The 20,728-nt window shown below is 34.5% G+C and overlaps 3 protein-coding genes across 5 annotated transcripts; 2 read left to right on the forward strand and 1 right to left on the reverse strand.

Annotated features, from left to right (window-relative positions):
* The first annotated feature begins 33 nt into the window (after positions 1 to 33).
* Positions 34 to 4,093, forward strand: LOC139775615 (uncharacterized). Of its 2 annotated transcripts, XM_071711735.1 has the most exons (10): positions 695 to 753; positions 1,155 to 1,225; positions 1,446 to 1,611; positions 1,700 to 1,833; positions 1,992 to 2,100; positions 2,204 to 2,262; positions 2,344 to 2,648; positions 2,740 to 2,981; positions 3,090 to 3,209; positions 3,577 to 4,093. In XM_071711735.1, exons 4-10 carry the CDS (start codon positions 1,722 to 1,724, stop codon positions 4,016 to 4,018), a joined length of 1,389 nt encoding a protein of 462 aa, XP_071567836.1. In that variant the 5' UTR covers positions 695 to 753; positions 1,155 to 1,225; positions 1,446 to 1,611; positions 1,700 to 1,721; the 3' UTR covers positions 4,019 to 4,093. The 2 variants fall into 2 exon arrangements, with proteins under 2 accessions (XP_071567835.1, XP_071567836.1); XM_071711734.1 differs by lacking the exon at positions 1,446 to 1,611 and having other exon boundaries at positions 34 to 753.
* Dic1 (Dicarboxylate carrier 1) lies at positions 4,079 to 8,704 on the reverse strand. 2 transcript variants are annotated; one of them, XM_071711774.1, is made up of 10 exons: positions 8,503 to 8,704; positions 8,280 to 8,342; positions 6,950 to 7,063; positions 6,716 to 6,880; positions 6,368 to 6,523; positions 6,105 to 6,271; positions 5,825 to 6,032; positions 5,649 to 5,729; positions 5,521 to 5,577; positions 4,079 to 5,433 (listed from the first exon to the last, which is right to left on the reverse strand). In XM_071711774.1, exons 4-10 carry the CDS (start codon positions 6,809 to 6,811, stop codon positions 5,305 to 5,307), a joined length of 894 nt encoding a protein of 297 aa, XP_071567875.1. In that variant the 5' UTR covers positions 6,812 to 6,880; positions 6,950 to 7,063; positions 8,280 to 8,342; positions 8,503 to 8,704; the 3' UTR covers positions 4,079 to 5,304. The 2 variants fall into 2 exon arrangements, with proteins under 2 accessions (XP_071567875.1, XP_071567873.1); XM_071711772.1 differs by lacking the exon at positions 8,280 to 8,342.
* Positions 8,705 to 9,589: 885 nt separating this feature from the next.
* Gdh (glutamate dehydrogenase, mitochondrial) lies at positions 9,590 to 19,955 on the forward strand. The gene is made up of 9 exons (XM_071711732.1): positions 9,590 to 9,736; positions 9,823 to 10,328; positions 15,069 to 15,269; positions 16,812 to 17,045; positions 17,366 to 17,523; positions 17,656 to 17,811; positions 18,137 to 18,347; positions 18,446 to 18,600; positions 18,982 to 19,955. Exons 2-9 carry the CDS (start codon positions 9,872 to 9,874, stop codon positions 19,096 to 19,098), a joined length of 1,689 nt encoding a protein of 562 aa, XP_071567833.1. The 5' UTR covers positions 9,590 to 9,736; positions 9,823 to 9,871; the 3' UTR covers positions 19,099 to 19,955.
* The last annotated feature ends 773 nt before the right edge of the window (positions 19,956 to 20,728 follow it).

Below are 20,728 nucleotides of genomic sequence, written 5' to 3' on the forward strand. Positions count from 1 at the left end.
TTACCGAGTCTTATGATCAAACTTATTGGAAGAATTTTGCAAAATGCTTTTAATTTTGTCGGCAGAATGCCAACAGAAATGTAACAATCGGTAACAGACTACGACATATAGTAGATTGACGGTAAAACCTGAGAAAAATCTCATTTTGTATTAACTTTTATGTTTAAATTAAATTTAGAATGGAAATAAATATAGAATTTATCAAAATTCTAAAAGATTATAATAAATTTTACTGAGTTTATGTCATCAATCTATTGTTACGTACACTACCTCTATTAAAACATCTAATCAAGTCTACTGAAATATCTAATCGAATTTACTAATTTGCTTGTCTACGAACAACGGTATATCGACAGTGCCGAAAAGTAGTTGCGACTATGTAGTATGTTTCACATATTCAGGTGTCGTTAATACGCGGGACATTCCCTCTCCAATTCAATACACAAGAACACAAGTTTGATAAACAGAAGTAGAGACTATAGAAGATATTGTCAGTCGAATCGGCTATAAAGTGCTTTGCAAGAGATCGTTGATCTACAGCTGAACATTGAAGTATTTTTACACGCGTGAACAGCTATCCGTTCTTTATCGTTTTTAGATTGATTATCAGTCGCAGGTGCATGAATCTTTAATTCTTTACCAATATTGGAATTGATCATTATAATCATGGAAGCTATAGAGGACGAACGACTGGAAGCTATACGGGAATATTATACTTATTTGGGATATACAATTTACACAAAAATAAGGGAAGTATGTATGAACGTACTGTTAATAAATTATGAAAGTAATATTAATAAGTGAGCATCATAATTGGAGAAGGCGCTTCATTTTTTATTTATTTTTGTTTTTTGCATAAACTCACTTGGGACTACTTTTACACCCCAATTAAGGATTATTGTTATTAATTACATATTTTGGTTCTATAATTTATCAGTTTGAGGACAACATGTATAGATTTACTCAACATTTTCCGAAAAAAGTAAGGAAAAACAAAAAAAAATATTCAAAAAACGAAAGAAGCACATTAGAATTACTGTGACGTAAACATCATTTTTTCGACACTGGGGTAATTAAGTAGTCCCAGGTGCCCTTTCACGGATTAATCTATTTTCTGTGAAAGATATAACATCATTTTTTATGTGTATTTTTAGATAACGCAAACGAAAATATCCACTTTAGGGAAGGAAATGAACTTTGCGGACATTAACGACTTTTCAGATAGGTAAACACATTGAAATATATACAAACTGGAATGAGCGTTGCTATAAAAATCCACGGTAGGCAACCCAGGTAGCAAAGTGATGTCAAATGACATATTAATAATGTCTTAATGACATCTCAATAAAACGTCATTAAAACGTCTTTAGACGTTATTCTGCTACCTGGGGAATGGTATGAGAGAGAGGTCCCAAGTTCCTCTTTTCTCCTTGTTTAACCCACAGTGTAGTCAAGAGAAGAGAGGATGGAGTGAGGATAAAGTACAGATCGATCAAGAAGACCAGACAAGGACAGAGCGAGCCGAGCGAGCGCTGCTCGAGACACCTTGACATGCTCTCTCTCATATCGCGCAGGCAAGCCCAGCGCTCGTTCCAGTTAGTGTATATTTCAGTGGGTAAACATGCTCAATTTCAAAGTATAAGCAACACGATGAAAAAGTTGCGTACATGTTTGGTCAATTTTTAATGTATATTTACAGATTTCTCAAAACGGCATCTGTAATGGAAAAGAATTTATCACTTTTCAAAGCTGTAGAATATACGGATATAATTACAACTATTATCAAATACTTAAATTATTTCGGCATGAAGTTTATGCTTCACAGTAAATATGGTAATATAATCTCTGTAATCACAATTTAAAGAAATATATTCCGTTATTTATATATTATGTAAATTTTATTTTGTTCCCCTGAATAACAGTAGTGCACAAAACCACATCAGATTCGAATTTTGTTTTAAACAAACTTTTTCTATTTTTATTTCTTTTAGATGAAGAATATGAGAAGGATGAGATAGTCTTGTTAGTACTATTTACAATCCTGAAAATATGTGATGAATATGATGAGATATTATGTCATTTTATAATAAATGCCATCATGTAATTATTAAAAATGTTATGCTCTTAGATATGTTAACTTAATTGTCCTTTACCAAATTAATATTGTCATCAATTTTATGTACAAATTGTTTTTGTATTTCAGTGGAAAATCAGCATTGGAAAAATCGATTCAATATCAACATTTGAAACGAACGTATAATAGTAAGATAAGCACATTAATAATTAATGTAGTAAAAATCTGTATCTCTTCTCATAATCAAGATTTTAAATATTTTGTTATAGGAGACACCCATGCAGTAATAATTTTGGCAGATTCTGATTTATATGCGTTCATTACGTGTTATAAATATGTCTGTATGTCTATAAATCGTATTTGGGTTCAAGAGCCAATAAAGAAGAAGTTTTTATGGCTTATGAATAACATCGAGATCGGGAATATTCAGGATATTTGGGATATTTGTACATTTCGAACGAAGGAAGAGTTATTTACAGCCTGCAGGACTGCCTGGACTGCAGATGAAATGAACATAATATCTATATGGACGGAAGATATTGCATTTGCCAAAAACTTGGCGATGTCTTTACATGTATAGTATTGTAGTTATACATATAACATAATACTGCTTGAGAAATTATTCAAACTATTATTAATATAAAATTCTGTATTTGACTATTTAGGGAGATGTGATATTTATAAATACCTACATGGACTTTTACAATGGTATCGTACTCTTGCCATTTACAAGAATATTTAGCAAAACGGTGCATAAATTGTGCAAGCCTGATTTTGATGATTCTATAAAAAATATGAGTGTGGTAAAAAGTTCAGTTTACAATTTATTTTACGATGGTATGTGGCAATTGCCTGTAAAAGGCACATATTGGATACATGATGATAGACAGTGGGCAAACGCAACAAGGTAGGTACAGATGCATTTCTTGATCTTAATTATATGATTCTTTCAAATTTATGATGTTTAGTCAAATTCATACATAATTTATTTTTTATTGATATATTTTCATTGTAGTGACGATGTTAACAAATGCATTAATTCAGCCGGGAAAGGATTCGAAATTTGGAGTGGTAAATCTGTTGCTTGTAGAACGCAAATATTATCTAAATTTACATCCGTGTTAGAGGGCAGTGGGTATGTATTGTGCGTTGTTATAAAATTTTTATACATGTTAATAGTGTCTTAGGGCCTCCGCACAATGAAAAATATAAGGAACAAGGAACAGATATTAGCGATTGGAAATAAGAAATCAGATAAATAAAGCTGGTGTAACATTAATACACGGCTTCCGATTAAAAATCTATTGTCTGTGTTATTCCCTGTTTCCGTTGCCTGTATTTTTCATCGTGCATCCAACTTTATTCTTGATTCTTTAGTTCTAATCGCTAATATCTGTTCCTTGTTCCTTATATTTTTCATTGTGCGGAGACCTTTAGTTTGTTATATCTCCATTTAATTGTTCTCAACGATAATTAACTGGCTTTTTCTTGTTACTTTTTAGGAAATCTGTATTGGCAGATGTAGTATCAAAAGGAATAAAATTTTCATGTATCTATGTAAATTCTTTATTTTACGTCTCACAAAGTGAAGGGTTAGATGTAATAAAAATTCGTGATCCAAGAGGCGTTATTATATTGAAGGAGGAAAATGAAGCTGTTTTATTTCATCGACTGATGCAAATTTTAATTGTTGGCAATTCTGTCATCGTGATATGCGATGCAAATTCTTGTAGTTTAGTACCATATTGTAACATGTTTCCGATATCTGAGATACCACCAGGTGTTATAAATTTATTGTCTAGAAAAGATGTAAAGGAGCTAGAATTATCTTTATGCGGGATGGACTACGAAAGTTATGCAAAACAGTTCTTTTCAGAAGACGATCTCGAGAAAACATACATAAGCCTTACTAAATCGAAGCATATTATAGTTCCTTTTAAATAGTTTTAATATGTAACTTCTAATTTGTTTGTGACAAAAGCATGGGTATATTCATAATAAACATTTATAATATGCATATATTTATTTCCATATTTATTTTATATTTTCCATCATTCATCCATAAATTCTTTAGAATAAAGCTGATAATTCAAGATTAGAAAATAAGATTACCGGGTCTTATAATCAAACTTGCTGGAAGGATTTTACAAAATGCTTTAAATTTTGTCGGCAGAATGCTGACAGAAACGTAACAATGGGTAACAGAATGTGACATGTTGATTGGCGGCAAAAACTGAGAAAAGTCTTATTTCGTATTTAATCTTTATGTTTAAATTAAATATTCAATCAAAATTTTGAAAAATAATCAATTTTGCTTGGTTTATGTCGCCAATCTGTTGTTACACTATCTCTATTAAAACATCTAATAAAGTCTACTGAAATATCTAATCGAATTTACTACTAATTTGTTAGTACATTAATATTTTGCGTATTGGATTCAGAATACGTCTTGTATTCTCACTCTCAGTCTATACAGGTATGCAGAAATTTAAAAAATTCATTGCAATATCTTTATAATAAAAATAACTTATATTTTCAATAGCAAACTATTCATACCGCTAAAATAATTTATATGTATCATATCTCAATAATTAAGAAAAATATTTTCTTTATACATAATTATCTAAAGCTCTTTCACGAATTGTACTATACATTTCATTCATTGGTTATTGGTATAATACAGCATAAGTGGAATAACTTGAAGTATATGAGGCCTTAAAAAAGATGGATTTATAAAAGTCAGTTTTTTTGTAAGTAAATATATATCCTTCATTCTTTGTACTTAAAAGATCACTTCGCATACGTGTAAAAGACACAATTAAATAAAAGTATAAATCTGTATTGTTTTTTTATTATTTAAAATATGTATATGTATATTTATATACATATTTTAAATAATATACTTCAAAATATGTGTGTGTTTGTATTAATAATATAACATAAACATATATGTCACAATTAATTTAAGGAATGTATCGATTGTAAGAGGATTTTTGACTCAAATATCTGTAGACAGAGACGTAATGATTAATTTCTAATTAAAGCTTAATCATTAAACTAAACTGTGTGCAACTGAATAATTAAATATTTTCGCTGTAGATGTTTTCACATGTCAGTTTTTTATGTGTAACCAAATATATAGTAAAATTTGACACTACCCGCTTTTTTCCTGTACAACCTGCTACGAAACGAATCCGTTTCAACCTTCAACAAAGTCCAGTTTATCAAAACTATTTCAATATTTGTAACGATGGCTTCACGGATTGTGGATAGAATCCAAAATTATATCTAAGTTGTTCAAGGAACACAAATGTGAGGATGGTTTGCGGTGCTAACCGGACGAATGCAGGTACGTAGCCCTAAAATAAAAACAATTTTTATTTGAACTTTACGAATGAAATTATTTGTTAGTATCGATATAAGGATCTTGTTTCCATCATACTTACTTTGAAGAAAGCCAGTGGCCCAAGTTTGGCAGTATATAGAAAGATTTCCATTAGATTCTATACACAGAAAATAATAGTTACGAATTATATATATATTTTTTAATTTATTCCATTTGGTATGTACTTACCTTAAATTCTCCAGGCTTAGCGTTCATTGCTCGTGTCTTCAGCACGTCTAAAGGTTGCGTAAGCGTTGTCGCAATAGCACCCTATCAAAAAGGGAAAATAACATGAAACGTTATCGTTCTTCAAGCGCAGCATGGACTTGGAATGACGAATCTTAGTATTATTTACAGATACTTACTGCCGATACACTAGATAAAACGTGTGTCGAAGGATTATCCCGAAAATAGCCAGTTTGTAACAGCATCGTTTTAATCTGGTCGTAACAGCTCAATTGTCCGATAGTCATCAGCGCTGCTCTCATGGTCGCGGTCGAACATCCACTGAACAATTGGCGGACCCCTTCTTGTTGAATTACACGGAACAGTCCATCCAAAGCGTGCTTATAGCTGCGCGATAAAGGAATATATTAACGAGACCAGCAAAATATAGTAAGCAAGCATAAGAACGTCAGTTCCTACTTTCTTCTTAGTTCTGGCGCTACTTTGATATCATTCTGCATGCGTACATTAATCACATCGCCGGGAGTTCCAAAAACACCGCCCGTAGCACCCGAAACTCCAGCCAGCAGCAGCTTTTGGTAAAATGGTAATGGATGATCAGACGACTCGAGCGTCTGTTTGCCGACCTATGATATTCAATAACATGATCTGTGTTTAATAAATTGAGAAGAAAAATGGTTTATGCATAATAGATAGCGTGTGTAAGGTTTGCATGCACCGACCTCGTATGCGCCGAATCTTATTGTAGAATACGTAAGTTGGCGAAGTAGGGAAGCACTGAGTCCATTGTATAAAGCTAATATTCCCTGTTTCCTAATTATCCCGATAGTAGAATGTACTATCGATAGCTTGCCTTCCTGTTGAGTTTGCAAGTGAACCTGGAAGAAAGATCCGATCATTCAGTCTTGCATATCTCTCCACAACGCGTCTACATATAAAGAGAATTGATATTTATTAGTGATTTGAAACAATTTCTAATTATACAAACTGATTGGCAAATGTAATATCTTTCGCCATTTTTACTAACAAGTGAAAAAGTACTGGTTAAAAAAAAAAGGATAAAAACAGACCTTCAGTAAATCCAGAGGATGAGTCACGCATGCAGCAGCTGCGGAAGAGATGCCACCGAAGTACCAGCGGGATAATTTTTTACTCTTGTCAGTCATTGTTCTACTTATCTTTCTATCTTGTATCAAGCGACAATTAGGAACATTTCTATGGCGTTGGTACGGGCACTGCAAACAGAACAATTAATTAAAATCTGTACTGATTTATCAAGAAAGTGTATAATTAATTTATATTACCTGATAAATTAATGTATGCTAATAAAACAGAACGTCAATATATTATTTAGTCATCATGTAGAAACGCTGGCTCCCACTTCGACGTTGAAAATATTTTACAGGAAGAAGAGGAAGCTGAAAAATTATAGTATCAAAGTTAATGATCATAAGATAGAAAGATATGCACATGTATTTTCCACAAATAAATGAAAAATAATGCAAATTTTGTAGCAAATAATATTATATACATATATCGAAATTTCTGCTCCGTTTTTCTGAATCAAAAATTGATTTGAGACATAACGCGATAAATTCTGCAATGTTGTACGATCCCTCGCGCAAATATAAACGCGGAAATTCTTGCTGAACAAGTTACTCGAGTCGTGCTAAAATTAAAGCCACGATAAAGCGATCTTGCGATAACGGCGACTCTAAACGCGTGATTGGCACGCATTTTTGGAGGAGGCTTCTCGAATAAGAGATACCAAACCACGTTTGTGTGAAAAAATTCGCTATCGAATCCTTGTACAATAAAAATGTATGCAAGACAAAAGCTGAAAGTCACTCATGACAATCGGCAATTAACAATCGTAATCAATGTAAATTTAAGCGTCTGGAGACGATTAAGATCTGCAGGTTGTAGAAACGTGTTGTACTCGTCTAATTGTTGGAAAAAAAATAATTGCAACAATTTCGCAGTCAGCGATCATTGGGAACAATTGAAAAACAGTTGAAGGTTTCAGGCTTCTTATGTCAATTTCTTTCAATGCAGACTAATGATTTTATCCTTTTCTAATTCTGAGAACTAAAAAAAAAAAAGATAAAAAGTAAGTTAAACCGAGATTTAAGTTAATCTGAGCATTGACAGAAATGAACATATAGACAGCAAAATTTTTCAAAAGCCTTCACAAAGTGTCTGCTACAAATATATTTATTGACAGAATAGGCAGCGGAAATATAACAGAATCCGCTAACAAAACATGACAATAGACTCCAGAAAAAAAATCTACTGTTTAAATGATTTACTTTCATATTTAAATGAAGTGTTCCATTTTAATGGCTACGAAACGACAGGTTCCGCTCGGTTTCTGCGGCCGACTTGTCGTCAGATTACGTCGACAGATTTTGCTGACAGAACACGAGTGTGATACGGACGCGGTAGACACCAATCTATCCCGACTTTCTGCTCGGAATTTGCTAGCGTACTCCCAACACTTTGCGCCTCGGATTCGATTTTCTCCTATAAAAGACTTGATAAAATCGATGAGTGCGGGCGCTAATCTTATCGAAAGTTGTGGGATTCAGATTTCTGTTATCGAATATTCATTCTTCTATATATGAGATATAGTACCAGTAGCTTTTCACTCGATCTCACTCGGGGCGAATTCCGTTCTTTCTCGTTTCAATCTCCGTTCTAAAAGATGAATTTAATATAGGTATGTTTATTTTTAAACTGCCCCTCCCCTCGCACGCGGGCAGGTCGATTGAACTGGAAATCGAGACTGGATCGTTTGATCGTTATTCGATTGCCTTTAAGCTTCCTGAGTGAAATAAGGCAAAGTGTATATACTCACGAAGCCTGTGGCAGCTCGGCAACGAGCGATGGCAGCAGGCAGCAGGCAGAGGAACGCCTCCGTTCCAGTCGACAGCTGGACTCCGACTGATGTAATGGATGCGAAACGTTTCGGTGGAATGGAAAGGAGGCTGCGAGACGACGTGTGCCGCAGGCGCACGACGCGTATCAGCTGACGGCCACGTGCAATAGTACCGATTAGTACCATCTTCGTCCATGCAACGGCCGGGTGTTCCCAATGGAAAAGTGGAAGTGGAAGCGGTATGCGCGCCGGTCATAACCGTGTCCTTCCTTACTGTCGGCATTCCCGCTTATCGCCTGACCTATATAGCGATAAGCGGCCGATTTGCACGGCGAGTTTGACCGGAATTGACAAAGTCTCACTGCGATCACGGGACGTGTTATTCCTAAAAAAAAAACAGGCCATGTTCCAAAGCGAAATTCGTCTGAAATTTCTAGACTTGATGTTGCTTGATATATGTCATCCTCTACTCCTGCTTATACGGCGGCTTCTCTCATATTTCGTATTCGTTATCTAGATTAATAAAGGATTTTGCGAAATTGTATAATTAATATTTAGCTAATTATTTTATGTTATTACATATCTTTTCATATTCCTAAACTTGAAAAATTAATCATAGTTATAATTGTGTCATAATGGGAATATGAAATAGATAAGTGAATTAATCGAAAAACTCCACTACATAATAATTCTAAATTTTTAAATAAAATAATTCCATTATAATATGTATTATGTATATCACAAAATAGTAATTGTCAGTACCATATTTTGATGATTTGATCGATTCTTGTATATCTATATAATACCGCCGATTTCTCGTCACACAATGCATGTTCAATTTTACAGTGACAGATTAATTGTTTATTTTATATATCCTTTCCTTTTGTTAGTTCTAAAAAGAGTCGAATTTACGTTTATGGACATAAAACTGGGGGACGCGCGATCTTCCTATTTACTACTATATGGACAAGCCTGAATCCCTGAATCCGGAGCTTCGCGCTTTCGCCCGAATGAGGTCTCCGGAGTCGGCGTGTCGCCTCTGCCGACTGGCACGTATTTCGTGACTTCATGGACTTCGTCCGTTCGTCGTTACTCCACGTCACTCCACGTTACTCCGTGAAGCAAGCGGGACGGTGCCGGGTGTGCGTTAGAGCCAGAGTTAGAGCCGATTGGAGCGGTTGCGGGGGAGTCGGCGGACCTGACTTTGTGCTCGGTGAGGCTCGTGATCTGTGAGAATCGTTAATTTTCTTTTATCATTATTATTATTATCATTAACGTCGGCTAAACCCGCCGTCACAGCGTTCGTCGTGTCGTCGTTAGCGTCTCCATCGTCGCGCCGCCCGCGAAGATGTTTCACCTGCGGAGCCTCGCGCGGTCGTCGTCGATCGCCCTGAAACAGGCGCCGGGTAACGACGTGCGGGGCATGCTGAGGCGGGTCACGCCGGTCGCCTGGCACGCGGCGACCGCGACGGCGACGGCCCGCCGCGGCTACGCCGACCACCAGATCCCGGATCGTCTCAAGGACGTGGCCGAGGCGCCGAATCCGCGATTCTTCGACATGGTCGAGTTATTCTTTCATCGCGCCTGCCAGATCATCGAGGACAAGCTGGTCGAGGATCTCGACAAGCGCTCGCGCGTCTCGATCGAGGAGCGCAAGAAGAAGGTCAAGGGTATCCTGATGCTGATGGAGCCGTGCGACCACATACTCGAGACCACGTTCCCGCTCAGGCGCGACTCCGGCGACTACGAGATGATCACCGGCTATCGCGCCCAGCACTCCACCCATCGAACGCCGTGCAAAGGAGGTACGGGGATTACGCGACCTTTCTTTTTTTTTGTAATCGACAGTATCCCGACTCAGTGATAATTGATCGATCCGTAATTTGTCTCTTTTATAGCCGCGGTGACTCAGGGAACTGATCGAATCGTCCTTGTCATTGAATTTTTGAGTTGAAATTTCGTAAAGGAGAATATCTGTAGCAGGATCGTAGATAATTGCTCGTTTATATGCTACGTTGATATCGAAAAGTCATTTTTGTGGATTGCCTTTGTCGAATTGGTTCTAGATAATTGTTGTGCAGTATACTTGATCAGTTTCATGAGTCAATGTGTTTAATATTAAACTAACGAGGCTTAAGGGCGAGTTTGATGATTCAATTCAATCGGCACGAGTGCTTACAGCAAAGTTTTTAACTATGTAATGTATCATTTAATTTAATCTTTCTTTTTGTAAAACATTGATAATTCTATCCGCGTTATAACAAAACAACGCAGATGTTTTTTGACAAGTTAACAAGTTAACTGATTTTGATTAAGTTAATTGGAGTTTGATTAGAGTCATCCTAAGGGCCCGTATACGTATCATGAACGACAATAGGAAGGAAATGAAAATACGGGAAGAATTGCAGGGAATTAATTTCGACATATAAGAAGCTATGTCTTTTATTGCTATGTGTTTGTTTTACTTTTTTATTGTGGACCGAAGGATTCAATCTGGATAAATGGAAAAATTCAATCTAGATAAACGGAAAAATTCAGTCTAGATAAACGGAAAAATTCAGTCAGATTAGATCAAGAAACTATTGTGATATTTATCTCGCTACTGGGGTGTGAAAATCAGACGAATGTTCTTGAGTTAAAAGAGTTGACGATTTCTGCGAAATATTTTGCTTCTTTGATTCAAGATATTGAACATTCTCACGTTTTCAAGATACTTGAAACCGTGCCGTAATGATAGGATGGTAAGCGATTGAAGATATTATCGTTAATACACGCGACTGATAACACATGACGTGTGCCTCTTCTTCCCACATGATTTCGTACGCGATATCACTGTAAATACTTTCAGAGATACATTAAAGAGTAAAAAATAAAATAAGACAATTAATAAATAACCAGTATCTGAATATGAAATATTTCAGTTTTATTAATATTATTTAAAAAATATCGTAATTCCGATTAATTTTCGATCGACTCAAAATATGAACAAAGTAAAAAAACGAGAAAGACTCTATTTTTATATTCGACAACGTTTGGCTAAAGTAAAAAAAGTTGCAAACAGGGATAAACTATTTTTTTTTAACATTATTGTCTGTCTTATGATATTTCAAAAAAATAGCCAAGCCATCTTTTCGATGGATTTTCAAAAACTGGAAAATATAATTCCGACTTCCATCGAGTTGCAAAAAAAGGATGAAGGATACGAGGAGAGGTTGGAAAAAGGATACAAGTAGAGATTTTCGTTCCAACGATATTAATGAAATTAAAATATTTTTTAGTCGAGTCCTGGATCGCTCACTATTATAGATTCGTATCGGTGATAAATTTGCACTTTTTCGCGCAAAATGTTTCATACGAATGTTTTTGAATATTTATTCGCAGGTTGTGGTGCAGTATTTTAAAATTTTTAAAGACTGATAATCCGCTCATTTGGTTTTATCAGCTCATTGAAAAGTTGTGAAGTACAATTGCATGAAGATAACCATTTCGACGTCCACGTGTACAGTTATTATAGATTTGGTGTTGTCAAGTTAGTTATTTATTGCTATAGTTAGTCTTATTTTCTTATGTAAACACGCAATACTTAAGAGAGTTTTATAGTTTGACCATTCATTATTTCTTTGAGATTCAACGAAGATCTAGACGAAGGTCTATGATAACACAGTTTATTTTACGAAATCAAAATACTAATATTATAAAAATCTCCAAGTTTAAGTCTTCCATTTCCAAATTATTTAACAGCTGCAAAAGAATATTTATCCGTACTTTCGTGCATATTACATGATAAATGAACAATTCATAAAAACATTTTGAAAATGTTTAAGGATTTTTTTGTTCGTCTTTATTTGGCAACATTAAGAAATAACGAAACACTAATGTTGTTACGTAGGATTTTAGATTTAACTTACTTTTGAGCTGCTGAACATAGATAAAATAATTATTTATTAATAAAATGCAATGTAGTTTACACATTTTATAAAAGGAACTATACGAAATATATTTACTTACGTTTTATATATATCTCTCTAAATTAGGCTTTTAGTTAAATGGAAGTTTTGGAAACGATCTTTTTCGCTTTATCAATAAGCGTAATTCGATATTGAACTTTATCTTGTTCTGGAAAAGATATTTCTAAACAACTTCCTTTTTTTCCTTTCTTTTCTTATATTGTCATAACAAACGTCATATCTTATTTTATCGAGAAGTTTTTAAGTAAATATTTAAATACATACGCGCGTATTAGAACTATGTATACAAAACTAATGTATTCACAGACACGAAAATATATAGTTATAGCGATATTTTATTTCATAATGTTCTAAATACATAGCTATATGGCTACAGCTGGGACGAAAGGGTTAAGCAACGCGTACATCTTTTTCTATATATATCTCCAGTATATTTGCAATATAGTACGGTACATTTTGTCATTTTTACTCCGCATAAAATTTTTATGAAAAGTACGTCTTACAACAAATACATCTGCAGGTATATTCGATTAAATTCTTGTGTGATTAAAAGAAGATTAGTTATAACTTTTCGCAAACTTCTACGCGTTAATTGCTACAATAATTCGTCTACACGAGGAAAAAAAGAGTAATATAGTCCTTGTCTCGCGTTACGTTGCTGACGAATTAAAAGTGCTTCTCACATTTGTTAGCTACATATCTCTTGTTTCAGCCTGTTGTGGATCGACTGACAGAAAGGAGGATATACATACGTAGCATATACGTATACATAATAGTTTGTTAAATAACTTTTAAACGAAAGTCTGAAGCCGCGGGCGGCACGTTTATGGACGGTACTTTTAGATAATGATATAATTACCATTATATCATGTTTGCCATCTAAATCGAGATAATATCGTTTATTCTCTCGCGAAACAAGTCGGAAATGCTCACGGACGAATAAACGAATTCGGAATTCCCCCCCAAGATTCGGTATTGTATGCAAATTATTGCAACGTCTAATCGCAGGAAGTCGAGTTTGTTCGAGTCAACAGAAAACGAAGATTGATAAAATTACGATTTAATATGTGAGTTTAAACGTATATCAATACTAAAATCTTTTATATTGCTATCTGTATTATCTTTTGTGTTTGAAAAGAAAAGATAAAAAGGATTTCCGTCCCCGAAACATTTCTCTGACACAGCTGTAAGAAAAACTATCTCCTGCCTAATGAATCCCTCGCGTATACTGATCTTTGTGTTGTTTTTCTTCTCATTGGTACATTTATCTTAAACTGTTAATTTAAAACCCAAAGGAATCGAAAAGAAAAATATGAAAGACACTTCCGTGCCATTCTTTTTCCGACGAAGGATCTATAAATCTCTTCAAAGGATCGCGCTGCGTGTTTTATTCCAGGATTCATTTCTAGAAAACAAAGAAAAAACAGAACAAAAGAAAGAAAAGTCTTTTGAAGAACCGGCCTTATAGTAACTCGTAGCGCAGTAGCGAACTTACACACTTACAATTAAGCGTAGTACAATAATTTGTTTGCCAAATGTATAGTCGCCTGAATAAAGTTTAGTCGAGAGAGACAGCGTTTTTACTCGTTCAATACTTAAAATATTACGTCGTGTCTTGCACGTAACATTAGGCGTTTTCTGAGCTTTTTGTTTATTCATGCCAGGGCCATTGCCTGAGCGACTGCCCTAAAATAAATTAATTGGTGGCGGGCACGTTTAACGACAATGACATGATATTTCGGATCAACGAGCTTGTAGAACAAGTTCTCGTGCGTCTCGACTCTTTTTTTTATAAACGTTATATCAAGTTATGATTTATTTCATCTGGCGATATATGTATAATTTATTATTTGCTATTAAATGTCACGAGAAGAAATGTCGCGATTAGAAAAACTTTATTTTATAGCTGCAGATACATAAGCCAGACTGATTAATACCATGAAAGAAATGAGTAAAGAATTAAAAATCGACGAAATTATAAACTAATCACTCTGATATTAAAATTTAGGAAATTCATATTTCACAATTTATATATTTATATTTTAAATTTATATTTATTTATTTTAAAAATAAATTGATTTGTTTTCTGAGATATTCGTATAATCGTGTTTCATAAAACTTTCAATTGAGACAGATAACGATAACGAGATATAAAATAAATATTGTTATAATACATAGATGATGTAACAAAGCAAACTATTTGTTCGCTGTTTATAAGGTACTCGAAAAGAGATGTCAAGTGGCTTACCAGCTGTTAAATAAATTCATTATCGAGGCGGCATTACGCGTGTCACGTGAAATTTTAGAGGTAGAATATAAATTGGAGAGCAAATAAAATATGATTATCCGCGCGTGATGGAAAAACGTTCGCGAAACGTCGATATTATTTTTAGATTTCTTTTTTTATAGCTTCACTGCTACGGGCAGTTCTTGAGATAATAAATGAAGGACAAAAATGTGTCATGTGCTCGTACACTTCCTACCTTTTTATATTATAATTTTATTATTAGAATGTATATAGAAGATATACCTATAAGATCAATTTTTTGTCTCTACAAAAATGGTTTTTTATTATAGGTATTCGTTTCTCGATGGACGTTTCACGGGACGAAGTTAAGGCCCTGTCGGCCTTGATGACATTCAAATGTGCGTGCGTCGATGTACCGTTCGGTGGCGCAAAAGCCGGGATTAAGATCAACCCGAAGAACTATTCGGAGCACGAACTGGAGAAAATTACCAGAAGATTTACGTTGGAATTAGCGAAGAAGGGATTCATCGGTAAGAATTTGCGTCGAGCTAAAAAAAAGAAAACAATCGAGAAAAACTCTGTTCTTCGATCGAAGCTTCGATGAAGACAATCTCTGATGTAACATCGTCATAAACACGATGCGAACGGAGGCGTGACGATTGAGCGATAATTTTAGACATCGCTGAGAAGACGTGAAAACATCTTAGGTTCTACCACTGCTCTCGTAATGCCAATCACTATACAGAATTCACCGCCGTTACGTCACAAACCAAATGCTAAGGCACAGCTGGCTGTATGGCCCGATTATCATGAAGATTTATTAGCGAACTGTACACGCGAATGTAGCGAGTAGATTTTGAAGCGCACTTTACTTATTGACATTTTTATTCGCGTGAAATATTTGTGCAAAAAGAAACATTAATTGCTAAGATACATATATAGATAAATGTGATAAATATACCGATGCAAGATTAAAAATATGGGTAAACAAGTATCGCGTTATAGGATTGCTAAGTATAGTATAACTAACATTGTATAAATTTTTATTTTGCTCGGCTTGAGCAAGTTAATTATACCCACTCGCGGCAATCTTGTATAACATTTGATACTATATATACATGAAGAAACATATATGTATACAACTTTCAAACTATTAGTAGAATCAAAAAGAGATTGATTTCTCTTGAAAAAAATCGAAAATGTTGAACAAACTTTTTTTTCGAGAGATAAATGAGTGAAATTGATAAAATTAATAGTACATCCAAGAAGATTCCATTTGCCGACTAAACGATTGCTAACAGTATCAAGCAATGTGCTTGTGCACGAACGAGAAATCAATCTGTATTTCAACTTATTACGGGCAATAATGCTTGTAGGCAGTCGCTCTGTGCGCAATAAAGATTGTTAGCAATCGAGATTGTGGGTAATCTGATCTGAAGCGAATGACGTTATTGGAAATTGTTTCGATGAAAACCGCTCTTTTCGCTACGTATTTGTACTTTTATAAGATCGAATGAGTTTTAACGATCTCCTGCGTTATATGTCATCAAAGTTCTTTCAACAGTGGTTGATTGAAGTATGCATTCAAGTATGGCATTCAAAAATGACGGTATAAAATATTCAAAGTTACCAAAAACTTTACCTTTTTGTATATCTTGATAACCGCTAATGAGATAAACTCGCATATAATACATGCGTAAGGCGGGTTTGGAAATTAATCAAGCTTAGAAAAGCGTGAATATGTTATTAATTTTTTATTTTCGATGTCATTTCAAAATAAAGCCATTTCTTGTAAAAAAAGTTTTATTTTACGAAATTTTCGGTTTATCGTTTCATAACTTATCATTCCTTTTTCGAAATAAGTGAAATTTGAAATGAGTAAAATTTTTAACTATTTTTGAAACTAATAATAAAATAAAATTTAAACTTGTAATACTTTTTATTTTATTATTTCAAGATATTTCAGTATTGAATTAGAATAATTATGTATTAACGAAATATCGAGATTTTGTAAATTAATCTTGTCTATTTCTACATCTTTATATTTCTCAAAAAGAATTTGTACTTTCCAGGACCTGGAGTTGATGTTCCCGCTCCCGATATGGGCACTGGCGAACGGGAAATGTCGTGGATAGCCGATACTTACGCAAAAACTATCGGCCATCTCGACATCAACGCGCACGCTTGTGTTACTGGCAAACCTATCAATCAGGGCGGTATTCATGGTCGTATTTCCGCGACAGGACGTGGAGTGTTTCACGGATTAGCAAATTTTATCAACGAAGCTGGTTACATGGGCATGATCGGTACGCTTGTAAATTTGATTAGCTATTTTAATTGTCAATATATCATATGATATTAAATTAATTATTTATAAATTACAAATACATAAATACAACATAGTAATAAAACATTGTATGAATTATATAAATTATAATCTTCTTTAGTCGCACTAAAAGAGATAACATTTTATCAGAAAGATGTCAAATTATTATAAAAATAAATTTTACATTGAGATTATGAAAATTTAAGCTTATACCTGCTATCTAGTATCATCTTATAATATCTTAAGATTTTTAGCGGTTCGTTAGTGCTGAATAAATAAGAAAAGTATAATGATCCGTAGGTACTACGCCCGGCTGGGGAGGTAAATCATTTATTCTCCAAGGTTTCGGTAATGTTGGTTTGCACTCTATGCGTTATTTACATCGCGCGGGCGCCGCATGCATAGGTGTGATCGAACACGATGGAGCCATTTATAACCCAGAGGGTATCGACCCAAAGGTAAACAGTAGTTTGTCTTATGTTAAACTGTCCTAATTTTTTTACACAACATAATTACACAACAGGATTTATGATAAAACTCCTTTTCTTTTACATATTGATATTTATGATAGTTATTTCTATGCATTTCAGGAATTGGAAGAGTACCGCATAGAAAACGGGACTATCATTGGCTTCCCTGGGGCCAAACCGTATGAAGGCGAAAATCTCATGTACGAACCATGTGATATATTTATACCTGCGGCCACAGAGAAAGTAATAACCAAAGAGAATGCTGGACGTATCCAGGTAAAGATTATTTTACCGCACTTGCAAAACTTATTTTGATACATTATAATAGTTGATTACTGCAGGTATGTGGAGAAAAGTTTATATTCAATAACTTATATTGATATTGAATTAAACTTCACTTTGAATTGACAAAACATTAAAATTATCTGATTTTTAATCGATTTCTTGGAGATGTATTTTTATTTTTCACATATTTTGTGTATTATTCTAAAAATTATTGAAAAATAACTGCTTTGATGCACCATTTGCATAATAATGAAATCTTAAAAGATCTCAGACAGTAATTAAAAAATGATAATTAATTTAAATCATATTTTTGAAGGCAAAGATTATCGCAGAAGCTGCTAATGGACCGACTACCCCTGCCGCAGATAAGATTCTGATCGACAGGAATATCCTTGTAATCCCGGATTTGTACATTAACGCCGGTGGTGTCACAGTCTCGTTCTTTGAGTGGTTAAAGAACTTGAATCACGTTTCATATGGCCGCCTTACTTTCAAATACGAAAGGGAGTCTAATTATCATCTCTTAGGTACGTTAGACAACAAATTTAATTAAGGACTTTACATATGATGTACAAGCACGGCCTTTGAAATAATAAACAAATAATTTACAAATTTATCTTTGTAGAATCGGTGCAAGAGTCTCTAGAGCGTAGGTTTGGTCGCGTTGGCGGCCGTATTCCCGTCACACCGTCCGAATCCTTCCAGAAACGTATATCTGGTGCCTCCGAAAAAGACATTGTCCACTCTGGTTTAGACTATACAATGGAGAGATCCGCTAAGGTAATTAATTAGACTTAATCAATCAATCAATGACTTACAGTCCAAATAGGACCCGGGCCTCTTTAGATTTTTTGAGGTTTTCGAGGCAAGATTTCGTTTTCTGGGAGTAGGTTGTCAGCCTACTGCCCAACCTCCAACCTTGAGGGTCGGTTCCCTCTCCAGATACAGAGAGGCTCTCGGTGGTTTGCCATCACCATCCGAGAGGTGACGATCGTGGCGATCGAATAAAAACCGACGAATTTTTGGTCAGATTTTAACCTGAATTTTCGACTCACTAAAGCAGTGCACATCACTCTGCGCCACGATCGCCACAATTAATTAGACTAATCAATATAAATTAGACAAAGCGAAATCCAACGTATATATTTTCTTTTTTAATAGGCTATTATGAAGACTGCCATGAAATTCAATCTCGGACTCGACTTGAGGACAGCCGCATATGCCAATTCGATTGAGAAGATATTTACTACTTACTCGGAAGCTGGTCTCGCCTTTTAAATATTTTAGTCGTTAGATCGTATGCAGCGAATATCGTAACCAACGATAAAGACAAAGTCAGTTTTTACGTCAGTATAAGCAGCAAGAGAAGCGACCTGGATTTATCATCCAGAAGATATTCACGAACGGTTGACAGTTATGCCAAGTCGTAAGAGGTAAAGTATCTGAAACTTGCGATGGAAGCGTATCCCATGCAGAATCATTACTCGTCATGTTATGCATCGTGACGGTTTGCCTAGTTACGTGTATAGCCTCATAGATCAGATATTATGACACCGTCAAGTAACAGTAAGAAATAACTCCCGAAGGAAGTTCGAGATATCGACTATTTTTTTTTCTCTGTAAGGTAGGAAAGGCCAGGCTCAATGCATTTTTATATTTTACTTCTACGTATAGGATACGGAGAAGTATCGTTATACAAAGCTGCCGTTGAGATAATTCGCTATTTATGAATAGCGGACTTATAAATTCGCTATTTTTTTCGAGTATGCCATTTTAATGATATTGCTGTAGTTCATTGCACTCACATAAGGGAAACATTCGTGATTTTATCTTACGACAAGATTGGCTCTTACAGAGCAGAGCAGAGAGAGAGAGAGAGAGAGAGCAATGAACGATATTTCTCGGATGTTACACGCAGCATAATTGTTATACATATACGATATTCTATTAATAAAGATACTCAAATTCTGAAAGTAAACTCTCTTTCATATACAAACGAATACGTAAATGCGTCGTTTGTGGTTGCGTTTGATACATCATGTACGTATACTAACGGATGCTACCGTAATGAATGTAGTACTTGTCCATCACACTTTGCAAGTATAAAAATATGAAAATTGATAGATTATGACTAATACCGTTTTGTCGATTTAATTTGCATTGGTTATTGACCTCGTACTTTCCGCCTATATCCTTGACTTGCCTTTCTCTCGTCAGATATATGTATAAGGAGGTAAGTTCCTCTGCAAATGGTTTCCTTCCCACATGCATTATTCACGGCAATGAATCGTGCACAAAATACGTACGTGTTTTATCTTATAGTACGATTTTTTCGACATTAGATCTAATACATATAAATACGGTCGAAATAGAATAAATTTATCTGTTCAATGAAAGAAAAGACGCGATTTATATTGACTTTACGTTGAAAAACTGAAAAATTTGATTTATACATATGCATATTTATATGCATTTTATATATTTTTTCACAAATTATATAAAAAGTTATAAGTTATTTACTTAAGCGAATAATCTGCTGCTATTCATTAATGATAACAAAATTATTTTTAGCGTTTCTGTCAGTTAGCTATCACATCTTAGCGTATTGCATGAATGTGTGCGTTTGCCAACTCATATTGCATTCCTTAGAAATTCTATTCCTTAGAAATTGCTAGATATTGATGTAATTGTAATAATTTTAAAACCAAAGGGAAGAATGCACGGCGGAGTGAAATATTCTCGTCTCGATCTGCAGTGAGTAAATTTCGCACATAGGAACGTAATATCAGCAAGATTTTACATAACAATTAAGATATTTCAGAAGTATGATACAATTCTCTAATATTTTACAAAATGATTTATTCAATTACAAAAATAATCGTAAAATATATCTGGATAAATTGTAATA

The sequence above is a fragment of the Temnothorax nylanderi genome, unplaced genomic scaffold (assembly GCF_030848795.1).
Source record: "Temnothorax nylanderi isolate EJ_2023f unplaced genomic scaffold, tnyl_v1.0 TNYL_tig0101_pilon, whole genome shotgun sequence".
Taxonomy (NCBI): domain Eukaryota; kingdom Metazoa; phylum Arthropoda; class Insecta; order Hymenoptera; family Formicidae; genus Temnothorax; species Temnothorax nylanderi.

Coding starts and splice junctions, on each gene's coding strand:
- LOC139775615 (XM_071711734.1), top strand. CDS start 667: ATGGAAGCTATAGAGGACGAACGACTGGAAGCTATACGGGAATATTAT. Junction 1,226..1,699: donor ATTAACGACTTTTCAGATAG/GTAAACACATTG, acceptor GTATATTTACAG/ATTTCTCAAAACGGCATCTG. Junction 2,649..2,739: donor ACTTGGCGATGTCTTTACAT/GTATAGTATTGT, acceptor TTGACTATTTAG/GGAGATGTGATATTTATAAA.
- Dic1 (XM_071711772.1), bottom strand. CDS start 6,811: ATGACTGACAAGAGTAAAAAATTATCCCGCTGGTACTTCGGTGGCATC. Junction 6,272..6,367: donor TAAGATTCGGCGCATACGAG/GTCGGTGCATGC, acceptor TGAATATCATAG/GTCGGCAAACAGACGCTCGA. Junction 5,730..5,824: donor TTTTATCTAGTGTATCGGCA/GTAAGTATCTGT, acceptor CCTTTTTGATAG/GGTGCTATTGCGACAACGCT.
- Gdh (XM_071711732.1), top strand. CDS start 9,872: ATGTTTCACCTGCGGAGCCTCGCGCGGTCGTCGTCGATCGCCCTGAAA. Junction 17,524..17,655: donor CAGAGGGTATCGACCCAAAG/GTAAACAGTAGT, acceptor TATGCATTTCAG/GAATTGGAAGAGTACCGCAT. Junction 18,601..18,981: donor CAATGGAGAGATCCGCTAAG/GTAATTAATTAG, acceptor CTTTTTTAATAG/GCTATTATGAAGACTGCCAT.